Raw genomic sequence first — 27,687 nt, 5'->3', positions numbered from 1 at the left:
ATCGTTTCCAGGCCTTTGGCCATTTTGGTTGCCCTCCTCTGGACACGTTCCAGTTTGTCAGTGTCCTTCTTGAATTGTGGTGCCCAGAACTGGACACAGTACTCCAGTATGAAGTTGGAAGAGATCAGTTTTTATTAGCTTTTCCAGCTATCACACCCATTAGTCTTCAGAATAACAATTTAAAAACTCTCAGGCCAATAGTCACAAAATGCCCAGTGTGGTTAAACTTAAAACCTTAATTGAACTAACAGTTTCAACAGTGTCATTCATAACCACCCTGAGACCTTCAAGTATAGGGCAATATGTAAATTCAATTAATAATAACATGAGCCATTTAGCTCCTACCCAATCATTGTGCTGCTGCATTGTGCTGTATGAAACTGTGGTTTGGCTTAGTGTGTTGTCCAAACCTGGCCTCATGGTTTAGCTCTCCCAGACAAACTGTAAGACACAGGACAGACCTTAGTTACAGCTCACTTTTGACCGGAAATATTGCACACAACATTAAGCCAAACCAGAACTTAGCACATGAAAGCAGCAAAATGACTGGGAAGGAGCAAAGCAGACACAATCTCATTTCACATTTCCTCATTTGGGCTAAGCTGTAGTTTGGTTTAGTGTTATGTTGGAACCAGGCTGGTCCATGCAAGAACCCTTCAAGATTATTATTTTTAAACCCATTATGAATACTGTACATTCTATATTTAGAAATCAGCAGTGTTTTCTTACCCAGAGAACATGATACCAGACAGAAGTTCCCCCAAAATCAATATGGAAATCTGTGTAGCTATCTTGAACTCCCATTAAGCAGTACTTCTGAACAAAAGGCTTAGGAAAGACAGAATCATCTGGCCAGTAGTTTTCAACCCAAGAAAGTTTTCTGGCGATTTCAGGGACTTCCACTAATTCAGACATCCTTAAAAGAAGAAACACATACAATAATAAATAAGAACACAGTGAATGAATTTTAGTGAAGGTACACAGATACAACCAGTGTCTATGACGTTTTTATCTGCACCAATTACAGTGGTGCCCCGCATGACGAATGCCTCGCAAGACGGAAAACTCGCTAGACAAAAGAGTTTTCCGTTTTGGAGGTGCTTCGCAAAACGAATCTCCTATGGGCTTGCTTCGCAAGACGAAAATATCTTGCGAGTTCCTGCGGGGTTTTTTTCCTTTTCTCCCCTTTTTCTAAGCCGCTAAGCCGCTTATCAGCTGATCCGATAAGCTGATAAGCCACTAAAAGCCGCTAAAAGCCACTAATAGCGCTAATCCGCTAATCTGTCAATGGGCTTGCTTCGCAAGACGAAAAAACCACTAGACGAAGAGAATCACAGAACGGATTCTTTTCGTCTTGCGAGGCACCACTGTAAGTACAGTAGCTCTACAGAAGTCAAAAGTGGCAGTGGCGGTTCATATAACCAATTAAATATTTAGCATATTCTCGGATGCTACCTTTAAAAGATCAAATGGTACTCATTCATTCCTTCAAAAAAAGTTATTTTAGAGTAATTCCTGCTAAGTTTTAGACAAAGGTATCATAATCAAATTATTGTGATCTACTTCACATATCACATTAAACCACAAGATAAAACAAACTGTGGCTTAATGTGAATGAGTGCATGCTAGTGTACACTGTTCAAAAGTTCCCAATACACTGGACTTCCGGGGAGGCGCCTCCGGCAATGGCTGGATTCCTCTGATCGGGAGGAATCCGCTCCGTGGAAATTAGGGTCTGGCCGCCACGGCGAAGGCGGAGACCCATCAAAAACCACAGGCAGGAGAGGCTTGTGGACGTGGGATTCGGCTGGCACCTTTTGCGCCCCCCCTACTCGCGGGGAAACCCGGTTTCGAGGTGGGGGTGAGTGGCGCGGTGCTTTGAATCGACTGCTTTTTTCACGAAGCCGCATTGCTGTTGCAGGAGAGCGCTGACTTTTTCCTGTGGACAATTTGATCTTAAAACAACAACCCGTGAATAGAACGGAAAATTGGATTTTTAAACGTCTTAATTTGGCACCGAAACGGGGAGGTTTCAAACAGGAAGTCCGCCTCCCCCTTTTGTAAATAGATTGAAGCAACGAGGCTGCAAACTAAAGCCTTGGAAAGTCTCTCATAAAGGATCAAACTTCCATCGGTTAAATCACTAAACCCCCCTTGGAAGCAGGAGAAAAGGGGGTAGATTTAAGATCGTGTAAGCCTGCAGGACAGAGTGAAGAAAGTCAAATTACCACTGCTCTGAACCTGGAAACGGGCTGCTAGTAAGCATTGAAGTTTTGGATATGCTCATTGACTGTGAATAGATTGTCTGTTGACAGTAAGTTAAAGAAGGGAAATATCTTGTTTCCATTGTCTCCTTCTGCGTTTAAAAAAGAGTAAAAGTAACTGAAAATTGAAACTAACTTTATTGTTTAAACTGTGCTTAAAAGGATTGATACAAATAGAAACTGTTTCCCCCTAGAGGAAGCCTTTGAAATTGTTACAAGAGCTGAGTTGGGGGAATCTGCAAGATAAAAACTGAGAAATTGGATTTGACCTTGACTCGCTAAGAATGTTGACAGAAGAAGCCTTAGTGGTTGCATTTTGCAAGATTAACGACTCACTGGAACAGTTTTTCAAGAAGACGGATGCGAGGACTATAAAAATTGATAATTTGGAACAAAAAGTGACTAATTTGGCACAAAAAGTCAATATTAATACAGAAATTACTCAGGAATCGATACAGGGATCTATTTCGACATGGCAAATCGAGGAGAAGGTGGGGGAGAAAGTTATCGTTGTGGAACCTAAAGTGGCACAAGTGGTGAGGCAGAGAGCTCCAGCCTTTCAGTTGCAATTGGATGATTATAAGTTGATGCTTTCCAAGACTGAATTTAGAGAAAGTCAGACTTCTAGGATTGGAGCCCCGTTTGGAATTGGAATGGAGATTGACCTCTGGGACCCGGACTTGGGTCAAAAGGAGATTGGAGTTGTGGGGACTGCCAGACTCGGAGGAACTTTGGAACACGATTGGAAATATCTTTTGAATTTGTTTTAATTATGGAGATTTGGTTGACTTGTTGGGAAGGAATAAAAACATTGCTAGATGGGAATTCCCCGGAGATCTACTTTTCAGCATCAAAGGAAGGAAAATAAGAACAAGATCAGGAGAAGACAAAGTAAAGTGCATGTATAAATATGAAGAAGACCTGCAGAAGGGACCTGGAAAAGAGTTAAGAGCCTCGGACAGAAGATCACCAGGTTGATGGGCTATTCGGAATTGACGGAAATGACTGGCAGAACCCGAGACCAGGGAGAAGAGACGGTGGAAGGATATTGGAAAAAAGTTTAAAACCTATATATGGAAATAATGTAAAATTAATGAGTGTTAGAAAAATGTTGGAAGTGAATTATATGGCTTTAGTAGAAATATCTTAAGTAATTAAGTATAAATAGGTATTATAGTATTAATGGAAAATAAGTTTAAAATATGTTAAGATAATTATATGACAGAAAATAGAGAAAGATGGAAAGGATTTGCTGAAACAATTAATAGAAATGGAATACAAAAAGGGAGGTGAGAGGAGGTCGATGAAACAAGGGAATGAAAGAGAGGATACTGAGATGATACGATGTGTGTTTTTTGAATTGTTTTTGTTTTTGTTTGGTTAATGTGTTAATGTTAATGTTGCATTCTATATTGTTTATATATTGTATTGTATTGTTTTCTCTTTTGCTTTTTTCCCTCTTCTTTTTTCTTCTTGTCTTTCTTCTTTTTTCCTTTTTCTTTTTGTAAGGTATAAAAGTAATAAATATATTATTATTTTTTTGAAAAAAAAGTTCCCAATACACTGCTACCATTGCACAGATTAAACAAGCCCAAATCTTACTTGTTGTGTCAACTAAACCCATTGCTCATTTCCTCCAAACTACAGGTTTGGATGACACAAGAAGCCAGACTTGGGCTTGCTTCACCTGCAGCATAGCAGAAGCAGTAGGACCCTGGGGAATTTTAAGCAAGATGGGCCTTTATGCTGCTAGTTTACATTCAACCATACAGTGGTACCTCGGGTTAAGTACTTAATTCGTTCTAGAGGTCTATTCTTAACCTGAAACTGTTCTTAACCTGAAGCACCACATTAGCTAATGGGGCCTCCTGCTGCCGCTGCACCACTGGAACACGATTTCTGTTCTCATCCTGAAGCAAAGTTCTTAACCTGAAGCTCTATTTCTGGGTTAGTGGAGTCTGTAACCTGAAGCGTATGTAACCTGAAGAGTATGTAACCAGAGGTACCAATGTAATTGTAAAGTATGGTTGAATATGACATGAGAAGCAGGCCAATTACATTTACTTTCATTTGCCAATCTCCATATTGTCAAATGCCAGCCTCCAAGACTGATTTTTCTACTTAATTAGAGCAAGCCTTTAGGAAGCCAGGGAATTATATTGTAATCCACTTCCTGAGATAGGATTTCAAAACAAATGTGTAAAAACCATATACTCACTTTGTGTCTGAAAATTCAAGGCTGATCACATTTAATACTTTTGGTCTGTCAGGATTTGTGAAATACTTAACATAATTATGGAGCTTCATTTTACTGTCTGCTTGTCTTGCCACATCAATAACATCTATCACTTTATCACCACCTGTAAAAAAGAAAACATTAAGTCTCTACATAAACAAGGATCACCTATAAACATCACTGAAAGTCACATCTAGGGATTTTGGCAAAATATTACTTTCTATAACATTTCTAGTGTTCTTAAAAAGGAGTAGTTAATGATCTAAAAAATAAGCAACAATTAAGTTATATAGAACAAGAAATATTTTATTATATTGTAATGCTCTCTTAAGGTAAAATGAATAACTGTGCAGCACTGAGGAAATTCATAGAAACCTGAAGGTTATCCCTTACTACCCAACAAAGTGATCAGTCTTACCAGCAACCTGGAACTACAATTTCAGAGATAGTGACAATGTAGATATCACACTTTTACTGTTGGAGTAATCTCACTAAATCTGATGAGTAGTCTAAATATAGAGGGTGTCATCTAATGCCGTCTGTGCATGAGCAGAATGGGCCTCATTACACAAGGGGGCTCTCATTTCCTATCTGAATCCCCCAAAACCTGCTCCTGACAACAGGGAATCCCTCTGGAACAATTTGAAGGAAGCAAGACAGAAGCAAAGAGAAACCTGCTTGCACAACACTGGATCACACATTTAAAAGCTTTCATCTTTGAAATTGTAAAGTGTAGAGAACTCAACTTAAACTAAATGTTCTCAAACCTTATCACAGTGCAAGCAAAGAAATGTAATGTCTAAACTTCCAGGTGTGAATATTCATCCTTCCAAAAGGCTGCTTTCGCTTTTTTGTTCTAATTTGAAGGGGCCCTAAAGCTACACACAAATTGTCCACAAAGTTGCTTGCATTGCACTGACCAAGAGTTGACATGTTAGTATTCTGCATCCCACATTCACAGAGCAGAGTGACAAAGGCTAAACTCCATTAGTGATTGCATACATCAGTTTAGGTAGCCCCACTTCTAATTACAGTAAACGTGGTTTTATTACCATTTTAATTACTGCACATGTTTTTACCCTGTTCTTCATAACAGACCATACCTACGTATCGTTCCACATCCAGAATAGAGAAAGTAGAGGGAGGAAGCCTGAGACCTAGGCCATCTAATTTAGGAACCATAATGGGAACATCAAACCCATGCTTCTCCAGGTATCTTTGTGTCAACTGGCTGCCATGCATTTTCAAAATGATGTCATCAGCACTACAAAAAACAACAATACTTTTTAACATTTGAAAACTAAATAATTCTTGTATACTACTTTTTTGCATATTTTTATTACTTTATTTGATTGTTCCCCATTCTGGGATTGAAAGCATTCAATGAAGGGCAGGTTATAAATACTGAGTCCCTTCAGAGAAAAGGGTAGGATATAAATAAATGTAATAATAATAATTTCAATTATAAATACTTCAAATTGTATGAATAATAGTAATAGTAATTAATATCACCATCACCATTAGATGTCTTAGCCAAAAAGACATTCAGCTGCCCATTATTTTTAGTGTGTTAAAAGTTTATGGCTTGAAGACAAAACTGTTGTTGGAAGGAGCTAGAAAAAATGACAAGACTTTCTGCACCTGCTCTTATATATGTTCTAATGCAACTTATCTTACCTTGGGAAGGAGCGAGCACGTAGCTGTTTAACAAATGTTCTTGTTCCAGCTTGTACTGGCTTGGAACCATCATCAAATTCTGTATAGTCATGTCTGTGCCAGTTCCTTCTCTTCTTCACTAGATAGTAAGGATTAAAACATTATCTTCTAAAATTAATTGCAACTACCACATTTGTACCTGGCCCTTTCCTCAAGACATTTAAGAGAACTATCCAGTTTTCTCTTTTAAAAATCCCATAAGGAAAGATATGCTTAAACATGCATGGTTGGGTCCAAGGTCACATATGCACATCATACAACTGAAGTACTTGCTTTCTCCAAAAGCTACAGTTCTCAGCACTCTTAACAAGTTACAGTTCACAAGATCCTTTAGGGGAAGCCATATGCTTTAAATAGTGTGGATTAACCCTAGAGAAGCTTCACAACTAATCAAAGATTTGACCCCAGGTCTCCAAGTCCAAGTATCACATCACCAAACTGGATCTCAGACAGTTTCTGACAAGCTGCCTGCTATTAATTAGTGAATAAATCACCCTCTGCCCTGAATTGAAAAAAACAAAACCATATAAAGTCTAGACTACATTTACACTCAAAACTGAAGCAATAGAACTCATTTGCATGAAAAATCTATTACGAGCCAAATATTACAATTCGTAACATTTTCTTAAAGTTACAGCTGGATAATAGTTCCAGGCTTCATAAACCATAGTTTAATAGTAACAGGAACAAACATTGGGCAGAGTATTCCCTCCCCCTCTTGCTGCATCATTTCTGGCTTATGACTCCTAGCTTATATTTCTGGTCTGTAAACTGCAATAAAGCCATGGTTGAGACAGAAGAGAAACTCTGGTTTATTACAAGCAAGAAACAAAGTACTGAAGGGAGCAGTGCTAGAGGAGAGGTGCTCCGCTCCAGGGTTTGTTCTCCATTTCAGAAAAACATGCTTGGAACCAGGCCATACTGTACTCTCAAAAGGGAGAACCAAAGTAGCCCTTGCACTACAATTCTCATCATTCCTAGAGATGATGGGAGCTGTAGTCCAACAACACCTGGAGAGCACCACATTGGCTACTCCTGCTCTACAAGCATTTATAACAATTTGCAGTCCCTTCTTTACTCTAGGATCTCAGCATGGTTTATATGGGGTTCACAATTTTCCATCTGGGGCAAGCTTCTTATTTAAATTCTCTCTCACACTAAAAAGGTATACTGATTTAATTATTTTAGGTGGTGGATATATCCGTAAAAGAAAGATGTTGATTAAAATCCCTAAACTTAGAATTTATATCATTTCCCTAGCCATTCTTAATTCAAGCATTACACTCAGGGGACAGAATTCACTAAACCAGCTCTGTCAATGGAAGACCTATGCAAGGGCTTCCACTTGCATAAGAGAGCTTTCCCTCCTCTTCCACCTGCACCCCCCAAAATTGGTTCAAGTGGAAGGTCAGAAGAACCCTCAGAATAGCACATTGTGGGAGGAGAAGAGGGTTGTTCTATTTGGTAAGTTGAAATGCATGCACAGGTGGAACGATTGGAAGAGTGCAACAGAGAATTCCACCTAGTATCTTATTCCTATCTTTCACCTTCCAACTGTCAACCATGACAGCACACTTCAAGCATTCAAAAATAATGTGTGAAGCATGCTACAGGCACACCACTCCAGCCCAACCTTTCCATGTTGCGTAGGAAGGTCTGAAAGGTATTTGGGGGGGGGGGTACCAACCATGCCTAGATGAACATGCTTCAAAGCATGGTATTATTTTCAACATCTGAAAGAGTTTACTACTAATTGTTATTTATGAAATCTTGTGTCCACTGAAGCTACTGTTCTTTATGGGTTTTTTAAAATAAAAAAATAAATTTAATTCTCCACATTGAGTCGCTGACAGAGTATTAGTTATTTCATCCGGGCATTCTGAACTCATTATGCTTTCATTGTTTCAAAACCAATGGATTGTATTACTCCAACTAATCAAAGGAGCAGAAGGGCATTACTACAATATATGCTTGACTGTCATCCATCTCTCTCAACACAACTGCAAGTTGCAGTTTACTACTCAGAAGTAGTATGAAATCTGAAACTTAAGTTGGGAAACATGTCACGCAGAAATTGAAGCGTACACCACAAGCCAAACTGCACAGTAATCAAACAGCTTGTGTCCTACTTCATGATAAAAAGGGATGCAAAGTCATATGGGCCTGGCAAAAAAGTTTATGCTTTGCCTGGATCACAGTCTAGAGAAGGTTCACTGCACACAGGATGGCCAATACACAGAAACCACTTTCAATGGCTCTTTTTAAAAAAAACAAAAACAAAAACTGGCTTCATACTCCAAAATTTTATGTGGCAGCTCATCACAAAGACTTGGTACATTTTCTGTATAGCAAATATTAAGAGCTTTGTAGTAGCCTGTATTATACATGAAAACAGCTTGCTGTAGCAAGGCAGCTGCCATAGGCAACCACTTAAGGGAGACTTCCATGTGGCAGTCGTTTCGTGTGTGCCTTGGGTGTGCATATTTCTGTGCGGAATGATGCATATCATTCTTTCCATGTGTACACACCTGTTTCTTCAAGCTCAGTGACCACTTTGGAAAGCAGCCAATGTTATCTGACAGTTATTAAGGTGGGCAGCTGCACTACAAAAGACACAAGACAAAGCCTCTGATGTAACTGAACTTCTCTATAGGACAAATTGGTATGTGGATTAACAGGCTAGTATTACTTGCCAGTAGTTATAAATTGCATTTTTTTAAAAGGTAAAGATTACTGTGGTCAAAGTTTTCAACACTTATTCTAACAAATTTTGGGTTAGCTTCAATAAGAGAAATAAAAAGAAAACCGCAATTAAACAGTATCACACATATGAAAAGATTAAAACAAGAAATCTATTAGAGTCCAGTGTAGCTTTGCAATAACTTTCAGAAAGGCAAACATCTCATTTGTCTGTAAGTTCAAGGTGGTATAATATATTATAAGCAATTATCCTAAAATTATTAGCCCGAGCTATGAATTTTATACTGCACCTTCTAAAGGACACTTAAGGAAACACATTTTCAAACAGATAAACATTGTAACCTACCCTGAGAAGCAATGTTAAACATTGCTTAATGTTTAATGGGGGTTCAAATAATATTCAGGAATAAATCATACATAAAAGTCCATGAAGCATTAATTTCAGTTTGTTCCTAACTTTAATCTTCCAACTGTTAACCTCTCAAAGGGAATTATTTGAGGCTTAAACTGGGGAGGGGGTCCTAGGCACACCCAACTTTCCCAGATTGAGAAGGAAGGCCAGAAGGTGGCTTAAGCACATCTGCCTGTCTTAGAAGCTTCCCTGCAGCTTTCCAAATGCAATTCCTCAATGTTATTTGAAAGCAGCTAACAGATTCTTTTGCTTTACCATTAGTGACAAAAACTAAATTAAGATTCTTAGGATACTACACAACTACAGCTATTTGGGCAGATCAAGATATGTGAAATCAGGATGATCTATTTATTCAGGATGGATCTATTTCTTATCACAATACAGTCACAAAGCAGGCCAGGACTTTCAGTCCTGAACAGAGAGTTTCACCCTGAACCTTCGTCAGGTACAATCAGATTGGCCTGGCAATCACCCTCTAACACAGTGCCATAGAAAGTCCAGTGATCTGCTGACTGGTCTGCTTGGCCTTCTTGCATGGTAAAGGAATCCTCTGTTCATTGTTGGGTGTGACTGTTTCCTAACAACCACAATAGGCCCTATATGTGCATGCTAGAGAGCACCAAATCTTAACAGCCATCTGCTAAATGGCTCCAGCATTCTGGAACCTATTTCAGGGCCTTGAAAGGGACACCAAGCTCAACAGGAAGATTTGGAACAACAGGCCAAGAGGCTGGGAGCTTAACTGATACTCCAATCAAGATTCAGCAAGGAATAGCATAGTTAATTTCATACTGGAAATGATGGTATTCTGAGGGCTGCTGATCAGACACTTTTTACAGAACAAAAGCCAAAAACCACCAAACCTTTGGGAAATTCGACTTCCAAAAATGTTTGACAACCAAGGCGCAGCTTCCGATTGGCTGCAGGAGTTTCCTGCACTCAATTGGAAGCCGCAAAAGCAATGTCAGACGTTCGAGTTCCAAAGAATGTTCGCAAACTGGAACACTCACTTCCGGGTTTGCTGTGTTTGGGAGCCAAAATGTTCGAGTTGCAAGGCATTTGAGATCCAAGGTACGACGATATTACTCCAGTTTTGTTTAATCTGCGCTGGCTTTTGGTTTGCTTATATACGGTAGTTATATATAAAAGACCTAAATGATTTGCAACCAAGTTACTTGGGACATAGGGAATAATCTTTTTGGCCATGGCACTTAAAGATGTGGTCCTTCCTCCTTAGGGAACTTTCTCCAAGTATTTGGCCTATTCTAAGCTTCCTTCTGCCATGTGTAATTAATGGCTTTGCTTTTATATCTGTGTTTTTCATACATGCAAGCCCCCAAAAGGGCCTTTTTAAGAACTGAAAGGTGAGGTTTAAATTATTTTTTTAAACAACAACAACAACATGCATCACTGCTTAAATCATTACTTACTCAAGGAGGGTCCATGAAGAACTGCACAATTGGGACAGTGGTACAGATCAATGTCAACAGCATGGTGCTCTTCTACTCTGACACAACTAAAAGAAGAAGAAAAAATTTCAGGAACTCTTAAGGAAAATTATCAAAAGTTACATATATAACCTTAGGACAAGTTACAAGTTCTTCTCATCGCCAGCTGGGGTGCAAAAGTTCAAGGAAAGGAAACACCAAAAGTTGCTGCCTCAGCTGCACAAGTGGAGGCACCCTGTATCCTTTGTCTTGTCTTCTCTGCTGCAGCCTTAAGGAATGGCTGCAGGCAAGTGACAGATGAAATCCAATTATGAAACAGAGCAAACCATGTTATTTTATGTGGTGCTGCATGTTATTGTTAGACTTTCGGCGGGGCTAAAGTCTGGTGGACAAGGTATACATCTACTAAATAAAGAACTTGAGCTTGTTCCCTCTTGAGCCTCCCAAAACCCAGTAGGCAAGGCAGAGAGTCAAAACCTTTTCTACCTTGCTTGTGGGTTAAGACCTGTATCACATGCTACCTCCAGAAGGTAAGGATTGTTGGGGGGGGGTGCTCAACTATATGCGGTTTTGTGAATACACACCATCCCCACAATGTAAAGGTACACCTGACCGTTAGGTCCAGTCGCGGACGACTCTGGGGTTGCGTGCTCATCTCGCTCTATAGGCCGAGGGAGCCGGCGTTTGTCCGCAGACAGCTTCTGGGTCATGTGGCCAGCATAACTAAGCCACTTCTGGTGAACCAGATGTAAATTGCAAGTGACCTGTATGCCTATAATTTAATTATATAGTCAGTAAACTGTAGAGAACTCGTAAATCTTTCACTTATCAAAGTGTAAGGGCATAAATTGAGAGGTAGGTAAATTATCATAAGGACTAGATAACAGAATCATTTGGCAAAGTTTTATTTGATAATATTGCAGAAAATGCAGCCCGTTATTCAACAAATCTGAACACCACCATTAAACAGGTATATTGTATTCCATAGCAAGCTGTTTTTCCATTAGGTTGTAAAACTGCAAACAAACATTGCCTTTCTTTCTTCCTTAGCTCTTTATGTTTTTATGTTGACAGTAAGTATTGCTAGAGGTCAAAGCAAGAGTATATTAAGCCAAGTTTTAAAACAGAAGGAACTATTGAGAGAGAGAGAGAGAGAGAGAGAGAGAGAGAGAGAGAGAGAGAGAGAGAGGTGTTAAAAAAAAGCTTCAGACTTCTGCTGTAACTAAGAAGCAAAAAGTGTGACTGGATAGCTCCAATTAACTGAAGACATATCACACACTATTGGACAGTCTCCTTATGCTAATTGGCAATATTATCTTAACCAAATTAATTAAGCACATTAGTACTTCTCTCTGCCCACCCTCCCCAGTTTATCCTCCTTTAGATAAAGTATACTCTTCTCAAAGTGGAAGGCTAGCACAAGATAGAAACCCTCCTCCCTGTACCAAACAGCACAGGCGACTGCCACAAGCAGGCCTTGTGCCTGAAGAAAAGGAAATGGTAAAGTGCCTTCTCCCTGGCTTGGCAACAACAGAACACCAATTGACTAATCAGTTGGTGGCAATGAAAGGAAGGAATCATTACACTTGGAGAGGATTCCAAGTTCTTTTCAGCTTAGGAGGTGTTGTATGGAAATTACTAAAACTACTTCCCAGTAAAAGCACAGAAGTGCTCTTACTACCTTTCGCCTGGAAACTCACTACTGCAGGAGTTACATCCTTTCTACTTTCTGCTGCAAACCACCACAAATGGGTTGATGTGGTCATTTCACAAGGGCAGAAAGAATGGAATATAGTTAGCAACACTTATAAAACAACTAATGAGCACTTACTTTCTGTCTCTGTCAAAGGTATGGTATATACAATGGAACCTTGGTTTTTGAATGTAATCCATTCCAGAAGACAGTTCGGCTTCCTAAACATTCGAAAGCTGAAAGTGGAAGCCTCAATACAATAGGGAAACTGAAAAAGGAAGCCACGAGGCACATTCGGCTTCCGAAAATCGTGCGAAAACCGAAGCAGTTACTTCTGGGTTTTCGGCATTTAAAAGCCAAAACCTGCGTCAACAGAGACATTCGACATCCGAGGTTCCACTGTGGTAACAAAAACCAGCAACATATGTTCACTTTCCTTCCACCATACTGCTTTTTTACACCTTCTTCCCTTATACAACCCTCTCTCTAACCCAACTACCAGCATGTTTTCTACTACCTCTTAGAGGAGGGGTGGGAAACCTGTGTATTATTTCACTCCAACCCATCAACCCAAACCAGCATTACCAGAGGGCAGGGATGATGGAAGGTGTACTTCAGCATAATCTGGAGGACCACAGGTTCACTGCCCCTGCTTTAGAGGTTCAAATTCCATGAGGAAAGAGGGTTAAGCCCCTGACAGTGGTGGAGAGAGCAAGGTGCTTCACCAGAAATACATATACATTCATTAATAAACTGAAGAATACAGTTCTGTATATAAATTAAGTGTTGTGTTTATGATCAACCTAGGCCAGGAGCAGTCCCAATCTTTGATATATATTTTTTGTTCACAGCATGACATCCTTTCCCTTCCCCACTTCTCTATACAGCCTTAAAAGTGAATAAAACATGTAAAAAGAATGAAGTATATGAAGTGAGCTTAGCAACCTCCTTGCAGTATGTCACCCAACAGCTTTAGATGAAAATAAATAGATTTTATACCACAATGTATTAAAAATTCATAACACTTTCCTACTCTAGTTGCCTTTTAAAAATAATGTAGAAGTGATTTCATGTAGAAGCTTTTTGCTTTAGTGGCAACATCAGCATTATACCCTGCTGAACAAGAATGAACTCAACATTTTCCGCAAGAATCACCAATTTAAAGGCCTACTTTACTTAATGCCAGACTAATGGAGATTAAATATTAATTCCATTCAAAGCATTCATGACCTGGAAAACTAGCACTATCTATTTAGAACCACTGGTACCAGTATGAGGCAGACCTGAAGACACAAATTTTCTAAATAATGAAACATTCGTTTGGCATATTTTGATGTCAGCAGTCATAACTGATATTAATGTACTCAAATGAGTTAGTTTCAATTTATTCTGACTTATGCCTCATGTTTCCAGTTTCACCTCACTGTTTAATGTCCCCTGATGGGGAGATGCACAAGCTGTGCTAACACTGATATAAAACATCTACTTTGACCATAAGGACAATGCAAGGAGCAGTAAGCATGGAACAGTTACCGCAAGCTTGCAACATACAGTGGTGCCCCGCAAGACGAATGCCTCGCAAGACGGAAAACTCGCTAGACGAAAGAGTTTTCCGTTTTGGAGGTGCTTCGCAAAACGAATTTCCTATGGGCTTGCTTCGCAAGACGAAAATATCTTGCGAGTTCCTGCTGGGTTTTTTTCCCTTCCCCCCCTTTTTCTAAGCCGCTAAGCCGCTTATCAGCTGATCCGATCAGCAGATAAGACGCTAATAGCGCTAATCCGTCAATGGGCTTGCTTCGCAAGACGGAAAAACCGCTAGACGAAGAGAATCACAGAACGGATTCTTTTCGTCTTGCGAGGCACCACTGTACCAAGCAACAGAGCTTGCCTTCAAGCCAGGTTGTAGTTTCAGAGGTTCACTGCGTTTGTAGGCATACAGCCTGTGATAAAGAGATTTTTCTCAGCCTGACTGATTTAAAATAAAATAAAAAACTTTAAAAGCCAGGACCAATACAATAAATTTTAACCTCTTGAAATGTAAGCATTGAGGCATTCAGATTAAATCAAGAAGTGCCTAAAATATATTAGTATGATAAATTATATTTCAATTTAATTAAATCTATTAAACTGCTATGCAAAAAGTTTCGTTGCAATCTAATTTTCAATTTGTACATCAGTATTTTCACAGACAGGGAATTCTAAGCTAGAAGTTACTATAATATTCCAGCTACAAGTGTGTAAAAGCTCTCTCAAATGGAGCCTTGGTATATATAAATGTTAGTTTATCAAAGGGAGCCAAAAGAGCACTGTGGCACGTTAAAAAGTTTTTTAAAATCGGGGCATGAGCTTTAGAGAACTAGCCTCACTTCTGATGCATGAAGCATTAAGTCCTTAGTTTCACACATTTGTTGGAATTTGTTGTTTATCAATAAATAAAACAAATAAAACTTCTCATTCATTCATTTCATCAAAGGTTCTGATAGGGAGCAGCTAAAAGTATTCTAGATTTCTAATGCTGACTAATCTCATGAACATAGCCCAAGTATATCACAAGGTCAAGTCCTTTAATACTTAAGATTTATTTTAAAAGTTAAAATTGAGGGGGTGGAGACAAACTAGAACAGCATTTTCCTCAATTTTTCAACAGATGCTCACGTTTTAAAATATGAACGGATTTAACCTACATAACAATTGGTAATTATTCATACAGTGGTGCCTCGCAAGACGAAAATAATTCGTTCCGCGAGACTTTTCATCTTGCGAAGCACGGTCCGTCGCAACTGCGCCTCTTCAAGTGGCTTTAAGAAAAAAGCGCAAGACGTTTTCATCTTGCAAAGCAAGCCCATAGGGAAATTCGTCTAGCGAAGCAACGCAAAACTGAAAAACCCTTTCGTCTAGCGAGTTTTTTGTCTTGCGAGGCATTCGTCTTGTGGGGCACCACTGTACTAGTTTTCTATATTAAAAACTATTTTCAAAATTTTGATGTGAAATATAATCTAAATGCTGGTCAACAATATATACACATCATAAGATTGTAAGACATGTTTTATATGTAATGCATCTCATTACTGCTGCATAAATTAGAGGACTCTATGACGCATATTAAGTAACAATAAGGGCAATAATATAAGTAGTCAGAAAATATAGTGATACCTCAGGTTACATATGCTTCAGGTTACAGACTCCACTAACCCAGAAATAGTGCTTCAGGTTAAGAACTTTGCTTCAGGATGAGAACAGAAATCATGCTCTGGCGGCATGGCAGCAGCAGGAGGCCCCATTAGCTAAAGTGGTGCTTCAGGTTAAGAACAGTTTCAGGTTAAGAACAGACCTCCAGAACGATTAAGTACTTAACCAGAGGTACCACTGTATTAGAAATTATAAATGAAGACACTTTAACATAATCAGTGATATCAGTGAAGTCTAAATAGTGTGTTGTAATTTCCTAGCTTGCAGTCTCTGCAAATTAGAACAACAATAAGGAACCACACAGAACACCATTAAAACGATTCCCATTACATCTATGTTTTCTATGTAGATCAAAAATAAAATCTGTTAAACTGATTATTGCAGGGGGTGTGCTGGTTTCTGGATTCTAGTGGTCTCTTTCAAGTTGAGTCCTTCATGTGGTCACCCACCAGGTGCTCTGGAAACTACATTTGGTCTAAAACAGAGCTAGTTCTCAACGGAGGCCTGTAGGCCATTGCAATAAAGCAATAACTGTAAAATAACTGATAAGCCTTGAACTCGAGAGCAAGTCCTAATACTGCAAATTCCACCAATGTCTGCCTCTTAAACAGACTTTGTGACACAAAATTGGGTTCACAGTAAATACTGCAGATAAGCCTTTTCAGTCCCCACTGCTGTACAATAATAACAATTTATTACTTATATACTGCCCATCTGACAGCTCTACAGTGCTTTCCTATCCAGTAGTTTCTGGCACCACCCACTTTTGAAGGTAACTTACAGCCCCAGAAAAAGAGAAAACAAGGTATGTCCAATTAACAATGAGACTTGGGGATCCTAGACCCTGGCACCTCCAGCCAATTCCTAGCAATTTATGCAGAACGTAAAGCCAGTGCTCCAGTCCTCAGCACCTCCCTGAGAATAGAGCAGAATTCTAACTTTACCAACTCTCTGGGTCTTAGAGCTCCAATAGTACCATGAAACCCAAAGTGATCTAGGCATATGATGATTCCTGAATCCTGAGACTGGAAAACGCACAAAGACTCCACCAGTTTGATTGTGAAACTTATTTAAGTTTAAGTAAAAATAATCAAAGCAAAAGTAGCCCGATGATCCCAAATTCTGATTACTTCTATTCTACTTACTAATGCTGTCTGTCTACTTACAAGTTGGCAGAGCTCGTGGCCAACTTCTCTGAGCAGTGCACAGGAAGATCTGACCTGCCCCCCCCCCATGGTGGGAGGGGACAAAGCTGCAATGACAGCCCAGTTTTTAAAAGCTCTCTCCCCAATCCTTGGAGGAAGTGGCCTGTAGCTCAGGTATGTCTCATTTTCCAGGTAGGCATCCTGGGCTTTAAATACGTGGGCTTATTATAGGAAATGGTGGGAGCAAGAGATCAATGTCCTTTGTCACATCTACATTTCCTATGACCGCCATCAACACGCACACATGGGCAGTTTATCTGCAACAACAACACACTTTACTAATTAAACCATAGTTTTCACTACCGTTATTTATTTTCATTCCATTTATTAATCATTTCCTGTAAAATCTTAAACCGATCTAACAATTAAAACAATTTCATATAAAAATGCGTAACTACATTTTCCATAGTTTTGCATTCAGCATACTAAAGTTTCTAAAGAAGTGGGTCTGCTTAACTTGGTAATTGGAAACAATTTCCATGCTAGTCACACATACCCCAAATAAGATTTTATCTAAACTGCAGAATACGATGCCAGATTTAGACAACAGATTTCTGCCAGGCTATGTTGACCACAAATGCTCAAAAAGGATTCTAACACTTCCATATCATGATCCAATATTAATTCAAGAAAAATAATTCAATAAAAGAATGACTGCCACAAGACCATGTAAATAAAAAATGTGCTATATGTGAATATAGAAGGGAGGGGTTGAAAAATGCCACACAGTCACACCATGCCACCAAGGATTCAGTCCTGCTGACACTTCACTGTAATATATGGTAACTACATCATGCAACACCAATGGTGGTCACCTGTATGATGTAACACTAACAACCTCAAGAATCAGCCTGGACAGTACTAAACTGTCAGAAGAGTGATGTACCTGCTCTAGTTTTGCCAAGAAATGAAGGCACACTTTCAAGAATTACATGAGATGCTTCAGACTACACTAAGGAATTTTATTTTGCAGCAGTAGTTGTGCTTATATTTGTCCCCTAGAGGAGATATGTAATGCATAACAAAGGGAATATATATCTTCTACATACAGCAAATGTGAGCCAAGGATGCTGCACTGGGCCATGACCGTGCATTTGAAGATCTGCATCTCTTGCCTCCACATTCTGGTTTCATCAAAATGTAATACCAAATCATGGTTTGGCGCTAAACCAGGGGTCGGCAACCTAAGGCAACCACAAGTGGCCCACACGGGTCGTTTAACTGGCCCACGAGCCGCCCCCGAACCGAGCCACCACTCGGCGAGTCCCCACGTACTGCGCTAAACCGGCACAACGTGGCGCAGGGACTCGCTTCCATGTTGCCAGAAATCGCGTCTGCACAGACACAGACGCTGGAAATTGCTCTTGCGCATCTGCGATCCAGCCCACAGGCTGCTGGAGTGAACCGGCCCAGGCGAGGTAAACCTTGCCAACCCCCTGCACTAAATAAATCATCACAGAATGAGCCACAGTTGGGCTCCCATGTATACTGCATTTTCCTCCCCAATTTCCTGCTCCAAAGCATGGCTTGCTGATTTGAATGCAAGGGGAACCTATGTTTTGCCACAAACCATGGAGGCCATGAGGGAATGACAATGCAGAAGGAAGAAAAAACCAGAGGCTTCTTCATATAGTGCCAAAATCATGGTATGCAGGTGCATGGCTAGGTATTTAAAAGATAGTTTGTAAAAGTGTGAACTTTAAACGAACTATCTCCTTTTTGGACAAGATGAACTTGAGCAGAACTAATTCACTTTTGAAACACTGCACTAAACAAATCAGTGCTACACAGGGATTTATTTATACCAATGATATATTTCTGCAACACTCTCCACAAAGCACTTTTACAAGATACTATAGTAAGGAGGGAAAGTACTTGATCCCCTGCTAAATTTGCCCATTTGCCCTCTGACGAAGAAATGACCATTCCATAATTTTAATGGTAGGTATATTGTAGTTGTGAGAGACAGAATAACAATAGGGAAACCCCCAGAAACCCAGAAGACAAAAGTGAAAGATTGATGTGCATTATAATGAGTGAAATAAGTATTTGATTCCTTTGCAAAACATGACTTAGTACTTGGTGGCAAAACCATTGTTGGCAATTACAGAGGTCAGACGTTTCTTGTAGGTGGCCACCAGGTTTGCACATATCTCAGGAGGTATTTTGTCCCACTCCTCTTTGCAGATCCTCTCCAAGTCAGTAAGATTTTGAGGCTGATGTGTAGCTACTCGAACCTTCAGCTCCCTCCACAGATTTTCGATGGGATTAAGATCTGGAGGCTGGCTAGGCCACTCCAAGACCTTTAAGTGCTTCTTCTTAAACCACTCCTTTGTTGCCTTGGCCATGTGTTTTGGGTCATTGTCAAGCTGCTTGGCAATAGTTTTGTAGCCCAGTCCAGCCTTGTGCAGGTCTACAATCTTGTCCCTGACATCCTTGGACAGCTCTTTGGTCTTGGTCATGGTGGCTACTTTGGAATCTGCAGGATTGATTGCTTCTGTCAACAGGTGTCTTTTGTACAGGTACTGTAATTAGCTGGGATTACAGCTAAGACCTCTCCCTTACAGCAGGTGCTTCTAATCTCGGCTCGTTACATACAGTGAAGATACCAGGTAGCCTGACATCTGGCTGGTTTATAGGGGATCAAATAGTTATTTCACTCATTATAATGCACATCAATCTCTGACTTTTGTTTTCTTGGTTTCTGGAGGTTTTCCTGTTGTTATTCTGTCTCTCACAGCTATAATAAACCTACCATTAAAATTATGGACTGGTCATTTCTTTGTCAAAGGGCTAATGGGCAAATTTAGCAGGGGATCAAATACTTTCCCCCCCTCACTGTATCATGCTGAACATTTAGGCTATATTTTTTTCTTTTGCATTGGTACTATCAAATATTTTCTGCAATCAAAAACCAAAGCTGAATTTCTCAAATATAATACTCCATAAGCATATTTTAAACAATACATTAAATACCGTTAAAACGATGGGAAGGTTGGAAATTAGAGTGCCTTATCGTTTAAAACAATCCTGCTTTACTGCCACAGAAACACTACTCACATGTTTTAATAACATAGCAAGTTTCAATAATATACATAGCTCCCCCTACCAATTCAACTATCCAGAGTTGTAATTATGTAACAGCCACTTCATGTTGCTTAACATACACAAGGCAAGTATTCCCCACCACCACCACCACCACCACTTGGCAAGATACAGAACTGAAACTCCAGTTAAAGGCAAATGTGAAATGCAAATATGCAAGTACAGAACTATTATCCAAGACAACAAGACCGTAACTTATTTCCAGGTAATCTTTTAAAATACTATGCATTACTTGCTCTACTGCACTTGCACATTTAAACTGAAACTGCATTGGTACCCTTTACTCTGGATTCAGTTCTATTTATTTACAGAACATAAATAAACTTGGTTTTAATATGCCAGAAAGAGAACCAGTGTTTATTAAAAATTCAGAGTATTTGTTACCTTCTCTTGACATTTAAAAATTGTTTCCAGTACTGATGTAGATGTACTGGACAACAATCAACAACATGACAATCAACACAATGCTAATGTACATTACTTAGAAATAGAACTGTCATTACACTTCTATCTCTGTGAATCTGGCCTAGGATATCCACACTGTTCAAAATTAGCTTCTAAGGCTGCAATACTAAGCACACTTACTTGAAAGTAAACACCTTCATACTTAGTGAAACTTACTTCAGAGTAATATGCAAATGGTGTAGTTGCAAAACTGATAAGGCTTAATCCTTAACTGACATAACACTTTGCTAATGAAACTGCATTTAATTATTTTATTCCTTGGAAACTTTTTACATAAAACTGTCACAAAGTGACATGATTGCCTTGTAAATAGGCCTACAAGAATTACTAACCTACTTTTTTTACTAGTCTGCTAAGAGGCTAGTAGCCTGTATTTCCACATTCATTACAGAGGAGTGGAACCTATTTTCCATGACAGCATAGAACAGAGGACTACTAACAGTGACTAGTTTTTTAAAATGCTTTTTACCAAGCAGGCCAGCAGAGAATGAATGTGCTTCCCTTCCTCAATGGCCAGAATGAAAACCAAGTTGATTGGTGGAGAAAGGTTGAGAGAGTCATTCCTTTTCTGCTGGGCCACTCATTCATCAGTATGGAATTCTTTGTCACCTACCTGACCTACCAGACAAGCAGGTAAATACAAGTATCTGTTTCAAGCACTAGGGTTAGCCAGAATTTTATGCTATTGGCCTGCTGCACAACTGGAAGATATGAACCCAAGAGAGACAGAAAAACTGCTCAGTGTCCTCAGTGTAGAGGTCCTCAGTGTCCTCAGTGTTTTTCTACCACCGCATGTGCAGTTAGATATACATGGAGCAGCAGTTGACTGTACACATGTGCAGATGTGAATGCATATACATAGACACATGTTCCCGAAGAGCTGGCATGCAAAATTGGGTCCAAATAGCAAGACTGCATAAATTAGCCTCACAGCCACTAATCTGCAAACAAGCCCTGCAGACCAGAGTCAGCCAGAGCCTTTTCATTAATCAAGTGACTCTGCCTGTCATTTTTACCTGTGCTGCCTCTTGGCCAGTACAGGGTAGGGAATAACAAATGTGACTACGCTAAAGAATGAAAGAAACATATTTCTCTTTTCTTGCCAGTAACAAAACCAGTAACTGCTACATGATTTTATCAGTGATCTGACACAAATGGAAAATTTCAAAATTATTTAAAGGGGGGAAACTAAAACTGTCACAGTATTGAGAAGACAGTGACTAGACCATTAGAGAGAGGAAGAAACCTCCTGTTTGTATTATTATTATTATTATTATTATTATTATTATTATTATTATTATTATTTATACCCCGCCCATCTGGCTGAGTTTCCCCAACCACTCTGGGTGGCTTCCAATCAAGTGTTAAAAATACAGCATAGTGGCCTATGGGCCAATACTGGCCCTTCAGAGGGTCCAATCTGGCCTATAAAGTCCAAAAACATGCCCACCGACCAATCAGCTTATATCACTCTGATGGGCTGATGATATCAGTTGTTGGCCAATGGGAAGGTTGGGGTTTAATTCTGCACTGACCTGTGTGCCTGTTCCCAGCAGCCAAACTAAGCAAAATTGGCTCACGTGGTAGTTAAATCCTGTTCAGTTTAGCCACATGTGCCACTTCCCTTGCTGGCCAAAGCAGCAGGATTTAACCCCTGCTCATCCTCATTAAATCCTGGTCAGATCCCTACAAACTACTGGCAAGCCAAGTGATCCCACACCTTATATTTGTGCAGCTGGTTCTTCCTGCTTAAGTGCAGAACCTTTTATTTGTCCCTACTGAAATTCATTTTGTAAGTTTGGGCCCAGCTCTCCAATCTGATATGGTGGTCTTGATCCTAATTCTGTCTTCTGAAGCATTAGGTACTCCTCCCAACTTAGTGCCATCTGCAAATTTTATGAGCATCCCCTCAATTCCTGCATCCAAGTCATTTATAAAAATGTTGAACAAAGGGCCCATGACAGAACCCTGTGGAACCACACTTTTCATTTTTCTCCAGGATGATGAGGAACCACCAGTGAGCACTTTTTGTGTTTGGTCACTCAAGCAGTTACCTGATCCAGCCCAAATTTTACCAGCTTCTCTGCAAGAATACTGTTAGACTTTGTCAGAAGCCTTCAAGATAGACTATGACCACAGCATTCCCTTTAGCATGCTGCTATGGTATCCACTTGAGCCACAGGTTCTAGCCATTTTAGTGCAGCAAATGCAAGAAGGTAATTTGGCTTAAATGAAACAGCTGGTATATAGAATGGTGCATATTTAAGTTATTGTTATTCACCAGTGGCACATTTAAAACAAGTCTAATTCTCCTCTGGCTTGTAAAAAAAGTATTGTATGGGGCATCCCAGATGCAAAAGTATTACAGTGGTACCTCAGGTAACATACGCTTCAGGTTACAGACACTGCGAACCCAGAAATAGTGCTTCAGGTTAAGAACTTTGCTTCAGGATGAGAACAGAAATCGTGCTCTGGTGGCGCCGCAGCAGCAGGAGGCCCCATTAGTTAAAGTGGTGCTTCAGGTTAAGAACAGTTTCAGGTTAAGAACGGACCTCCGGAACAAATTAAGTACTTAACCCGAGGTACCACTGTATAGCCAAGTTATATAAAAGGTACTGTCCTTAACCTGGCATTCAAAGAGATAATTAACGTGTTAAAGTTTAAAAACAGATTTAGATTCAGGAACTGGAGATGACTACAGTTAACTCTTTAAAGAACTAACTATAGGACAAGTCACTCAGTGACAATTCATCTGGTTTGTGCAACCAGCTAAAATTCTATAGGGCAGGGATGTCTAACAGGTTGATCACTATCTACTGGCATATCCCCAGGAGGTTTTTGGCTCCCTTTCCTTAGTGGTGGTAAAATCCGGCCCTGCCCCCTCAGCCCACCCTCCACTGTTGCACAATCTCCAGAATGACAGACTGAGTTATAACAGTGATGTTGATTGTTTCCTTAGCAACCTTATGGTGAGCGACTTTCCCCCTTTCTCCCTAAAATAGCTCAACAACTTTGCCCTGAACCCCTAAAAAAGGGACATTCTTCCCCCCCCAAAGTCAACAATTTTGACCTGAACCCCTAAAAAAGGCACTTTCCTCCCTAAAAAAGCTCACTCAACAGCTTCGACCTGAACCCCCAACCTGCCAGTTTATTATGTGAGTAGATCGCAGTCTCAGGAGTTAGCCGTCCCAGCTATAGGGCATGGCTACAAGCAGATATCACACCTCAGAGTTTAAAAGAAATCATGTGAAAGCACCAAACCTAATGTAAATTCCATACATGCAAAGTGGTATTCTAAAGAATACAGTACATATGGATTTCAAGAAGAATTTAAAATTCCACTCACAGGAAGCTCCTAAGAAAGGCTAAGGATTGTAAGATGCCTTCTGATCTCTATTGGATGTATTGCATTATAAAAGACAGAAAACAAGGAGTCCATGCAAGTGGATAACTCATACAAAAGATTCAAAACAGTCCAGGATCTTGTAAGAACCACTAGAGCCAATGCTTTAAAAACATATTCACGGATCCAACGGCATAAGCAAACAAGCTGAGGTGTCCAGCTCTCTCAAGTACAAAACATTTGAACACTAATATCCAAAGCAAAATGAGATACTTCAGCTCCTTTCAAATTAGAAAAAAGTATAAGAAAATAGCAACTGAGCATATAATTCAACTACACATAGACTAATATTTTCTGAACTGTAAATTAGGAGACAGATCTTGAGGCCAGAAACAGGCCACAATGCTGAACACTCTTGTAAATAAGCCCCAACTGGATTTACTTTAGAGTAAACTTTAAAGTATTGCACTGCAAAAGTGACAATTCAGGGGACTATTTTAAAAATTAAGATAAATTATCAGGAAAAGGATCAAACAGCCAGCAATAATGTATTTATGACAGTCTAAATTTAGCAAAATTGTGATGTTTTATTATCTTCCTTGTGGGATACTGCCGGGTGCTTTTCGAAGGGAGCAATAGCAAATCTGTTTATAGTTCAGTTGCCAAGTAATTTGGATTTCAGGAGCCAAGCCATGTGCAGAAGCAAAATTATTTAACAGCACAATCCTATGAATACCTACTCAGAAGTACCGTAAGTCACAGAGTTCAATGGGACTTACCTAGATAAACATTAGAGACTAGATCTTTGTTTTCCCTCTTTTCCACAAGAAAGCATTTTCTTAGGAATAACTTTTAGCTGGTTGCACACTTATAAATAAAAGAAATTAGAATGCTACCATATAATACACTTCTACATCCACCTTATCAAACCCATTTTTTATGTCCTAATGCATTAGTTTGCTACTGCCCAACCCATTCCCCTGCTTTTTTGCCACTTTAAGCTCACCTAACTTTTAAAAGCATGTATCAATATTTTGTAATAGATTTCAAAGGTGTTTTTTAAAGTCAACTTCAAATATCAGTTCAAATTCTCCTACTGTTTAATAGGACTTCTACAGACTATTGCAGCAATGTTCCCTTTAACAGAACCAAAAGACTGATTACATAACTATTTCACTGCTGTAGGCTTAGGAATTTGGAAATAATTCAGAAAAAATAAATGCTTTGTTCACCATACTCACAGAAATTTAGCAACAATAGAAGCCTATTTCCTTTTTTGGTTTTGCGGTTTTCTGAATTAAAACACTGGTGCTTATATTTGCAGCAATGCACCAGGATATTGTCAGGCTCCTCCGTAAAACACTTAAATCTATAATAGCCCCACTGTCACGGAACACACGTAACCTATTCAGAGACGAATACAGAACCACATGTGCACCTGCAATGGCAGGCAGGTGCACTTTGTAGACGGCGAGCCAGCCTAGCTTCTAAATGTGAACAATGTATTCGCAATAATCACCGCGCGTGCGGCTCGACCCTCGAGGACAGTTACAGACCTTCTCTCTGTGTTATCTGTCTCCTTTAAAACAAGAGAGATTAGAAAAACCCAAACAAACCAGAGAGCGAGTATATGTCTCTCTGATCCGGGCACGATCTGAAGCATGAACCATGTCCCTTTAAATTAGCTTCCCTTCGGAAGCCAGCAGAGGGAGATGAGGCTGTCTCGCCAGCTCCATCGTGACTCTGTTTTTGTTAAATGGGGGGTATTTAAATGTCCTGTTGTCAATCAAAGCGCACTTCCCCTCCGCAGCAGCAGCTCGGACAAATATTCCCCCAGATCGATGCCCCTTCCTCCGAACTTCAGCCGCCATCCAGCCTCCGGCCAGCTGGGAGATCAAAGGGCGGCCGAAAGAGAGCCACTCGCGCCGCCGCGGCAGCCCCGAAACTTGCTCCTTTGTTTAAATGCCCATGGATACCCACCCAGCCACCCCACCTCCTCCCTTCGCAGCCGAGGGGAGGCTGCAGCTAGTGCCGCGGCGCCGGCGTGGCCTCCTCTTCGGAGCTCGCACTTTCCCAACATAACTGACCCAACCTCCCTGTGCAAAGGGGAAAAGGAGGAAGGGGGAAAACGCCAACCCGGACACTCACGCGAGCGCAACGTCAGAAAAGCGTCCGCGAGGCGCACGCAACTCTCTGGCCGGGGGAAGCACGAGCCCAGGAAGCGGACGGGACGGCGAGATGAACACGCATAAAAACACGCGCGCACACACAAAAAGGCACCTCAGCCGCGACGCGCTTCGAACAATGCGAATAATAATAAAAGCAACTCAACTTTCCGGGCACCTCTCGTCCCGCCAAACTCCTCAGAAGAGCCCCTCAAGCCCGGCCAAGGAGTCCCTTATATAACACTGTTTGGAGAAGGGGGTGGGGGGAGAGAGCGAAGGGAACCGAGGAGCGCCGGCGGCTGCCCGACGCCGCTTCCTGGTACGCCGAAAAGCCCCGTTCACACAGCTCTCCCGCAGACACGCATCGCGGCGCGCACACACCGCCTCTCTCTCTCCCCGCCTCATTGTCCTTCTGTTTGTTTCGCCCCCCGGCCGCCCCCTTCCCTCACGGCCCTCAGGGTCTCCCCCTCTAAATAATGGACCCCCCCCTCACACACTTCACTGTTTTGTTGTTGTTTTCCCGTGAGGAGACCCGTGAGGAGACCCAGCCCCCCTCCTCCTCCTCGCTGCCCCCTCGCGTGTTTTACCTGCCATGGAACCAGTCCTTGCATATGTCGCACTCGATCATGAAGCGGCTCACATCGTAAGGCTCCCGGCACACGCAGTACACGGGGGTCGTCGCCGCCGTTGTTGTTGTTGTTGCTGCCGTTGTTGCCGTAGCCGCCGCCGCCCCGGCCATCTTTAAAGAACTCGCTCGCTCGCTCACTCTCTCTCTCGCCCGGCTGGCTGGCTGGCTGGCTGACTTGACTGACTGAGCCGCCCTGCTCTCCTCCTCCTCCTCCCTCGCCTCCTCCTCCCCCCACCCCGCCAGCCCCAACCAACAGCCGCCGCCGCCAGCCCAGCCAGCCAGCAGCCAGCCAGTCAGTCGGCAGCACCAATAACAACAGCGCGCGTGCTAGGCTCCCGTATCTAGAGGGAGAGGGGGAAGGAGCGCGCGTGCGCGTGCGTTAGGCTCCCACATTGGGCGCGCGGCCGATACCCCTCCCTCCCTCGAGAGCGGACAAACGGCAAGGGCGCGCGGCGGAGAGGGACAGTCACGTAAGGTACATCGCCGAGCATGCGCCCTAAAGAGGAGGAAGTGAAGGGCGGGCGGAGGCGGCAGGAGGGGCGGGGTGTGTGTGTGTGTGAAGAGCGGAACCGTCGGCAGGAAACAAGGCGGCATGGAACTGTCACGACGCGTCAAGCGCGCGCGCGCGCGCGCTCACAAAAGGGATAAAAGTTCTCCCTCGCCCGGAAGCCCGCCCGCCCCGCCTCCCGGTCTCGCTCTGAATTGACAATGAGAGAGAGAGAGAGAAGCACGTGCCGCCACACATCGTTCTCCTCTTCCCCTCACGCACACATATCTCTCTTTCTCCCCCTCCCCTCTTTTTTGTAGGCGGGGCTCTAGAACAGCGGGCGGGTGAGGTTACAGGCACACATTGGCCCCGCTCCTTTTCACTCTCCCCCGCCCTCCCGGCACCGTCACGTGCTTGGGGAAGGAAGGTGCCGCGAGGACACTGTGGAGGTGGTTTTGGTTTTTTGTTTCTTCTCCCCCTCCCTCCCTGCTCGAACGCTCGTCGGCCGCGCGTCACGCTCGCTCACTCTTATGCAACCGAAGGAGAGCGGCGGAAGTCAGAACCTTACGGAAATGGCCGAAGTTGGCCCGAAACGCTTGACTTTGTTTCTTCGAGTCCGGGGCGGGGCTGG

General features: G+C 41.5%; 1 protein-coding gene and 1 long non-coding RNA gene across 4 annotated transcripts in view; one reads left to right on the top strand and one right to left on the bottom strand.

The window, feature by feature from the left end:
- KDM7A (lysine demethylase 7A) overlaps window positions 1-27,432 on the bottom strand; it is a 49,576-nt gene extending 22,144 nt beyond the window's left edge. For 2 of the 3 annotated variants that reach the window (XM_083461943.1, XM_083461945.1), the window contains exons 1-6: window positions 26,529-27,062; window positions 10,759-10,844; window positions 6,178-6,295; window positions 5,604-5,764; window positions 4,483-4,624; window positions 730-916 (exon numbers count right to left, since the gene is read on the bottom strand). In XM_083461943.1, the coding sequence (XP_083318069.1) occupies window positions 730-916; window positions 4,483-4,624; window positions 5,604-5,764; window positions 6,178-6,295; window positions 10,759-10,844; window positions 26,529-26,680 (846 nt within the window). In that variant the 5' untranslated portion in view covers window positions 26,681-27,062. Of the gene's footprint in view, window positions 1-729; window positions 917-4,482; window positions 4,625-5,603; window positions 5,765-6,177; window positions 6,296-10,758; window positions 10,845-26,528 lie in introns of all 3 variants that reach the window. The other variant, XM_083461944.1, reaches the window with a different exon arrangement.
- On the top strand, window positions 878-3,493 carry LOC310687238. Its single transcript, XR_014516317.1, has 2 exons — window positions 878-1,026; window positions 1,375-3,493. It is a non-coding gene; the product is annotated as an uncharacterized lncRNA (long non-coding RNA).
- Window positions 27,433-27,687: the final 255 nt, after the last annotated feature.

This window comes from Podarcis liolepis, assembly GCF_965112155.1.
Source record: "Podarcis liolepis genome assembly, chromosome: 10".
Classification (NCBI taxonomy): Eukaryota; Metazoa; Chordata; class Lepidosauria; order Squamata; family Lacertidae; genus Podarcis; species Podarcis liolepis.
Note: the sequence above shows the minus strand (reverse complement) of the source record. Positions and strands in the feature narration are given on the sequence as shown.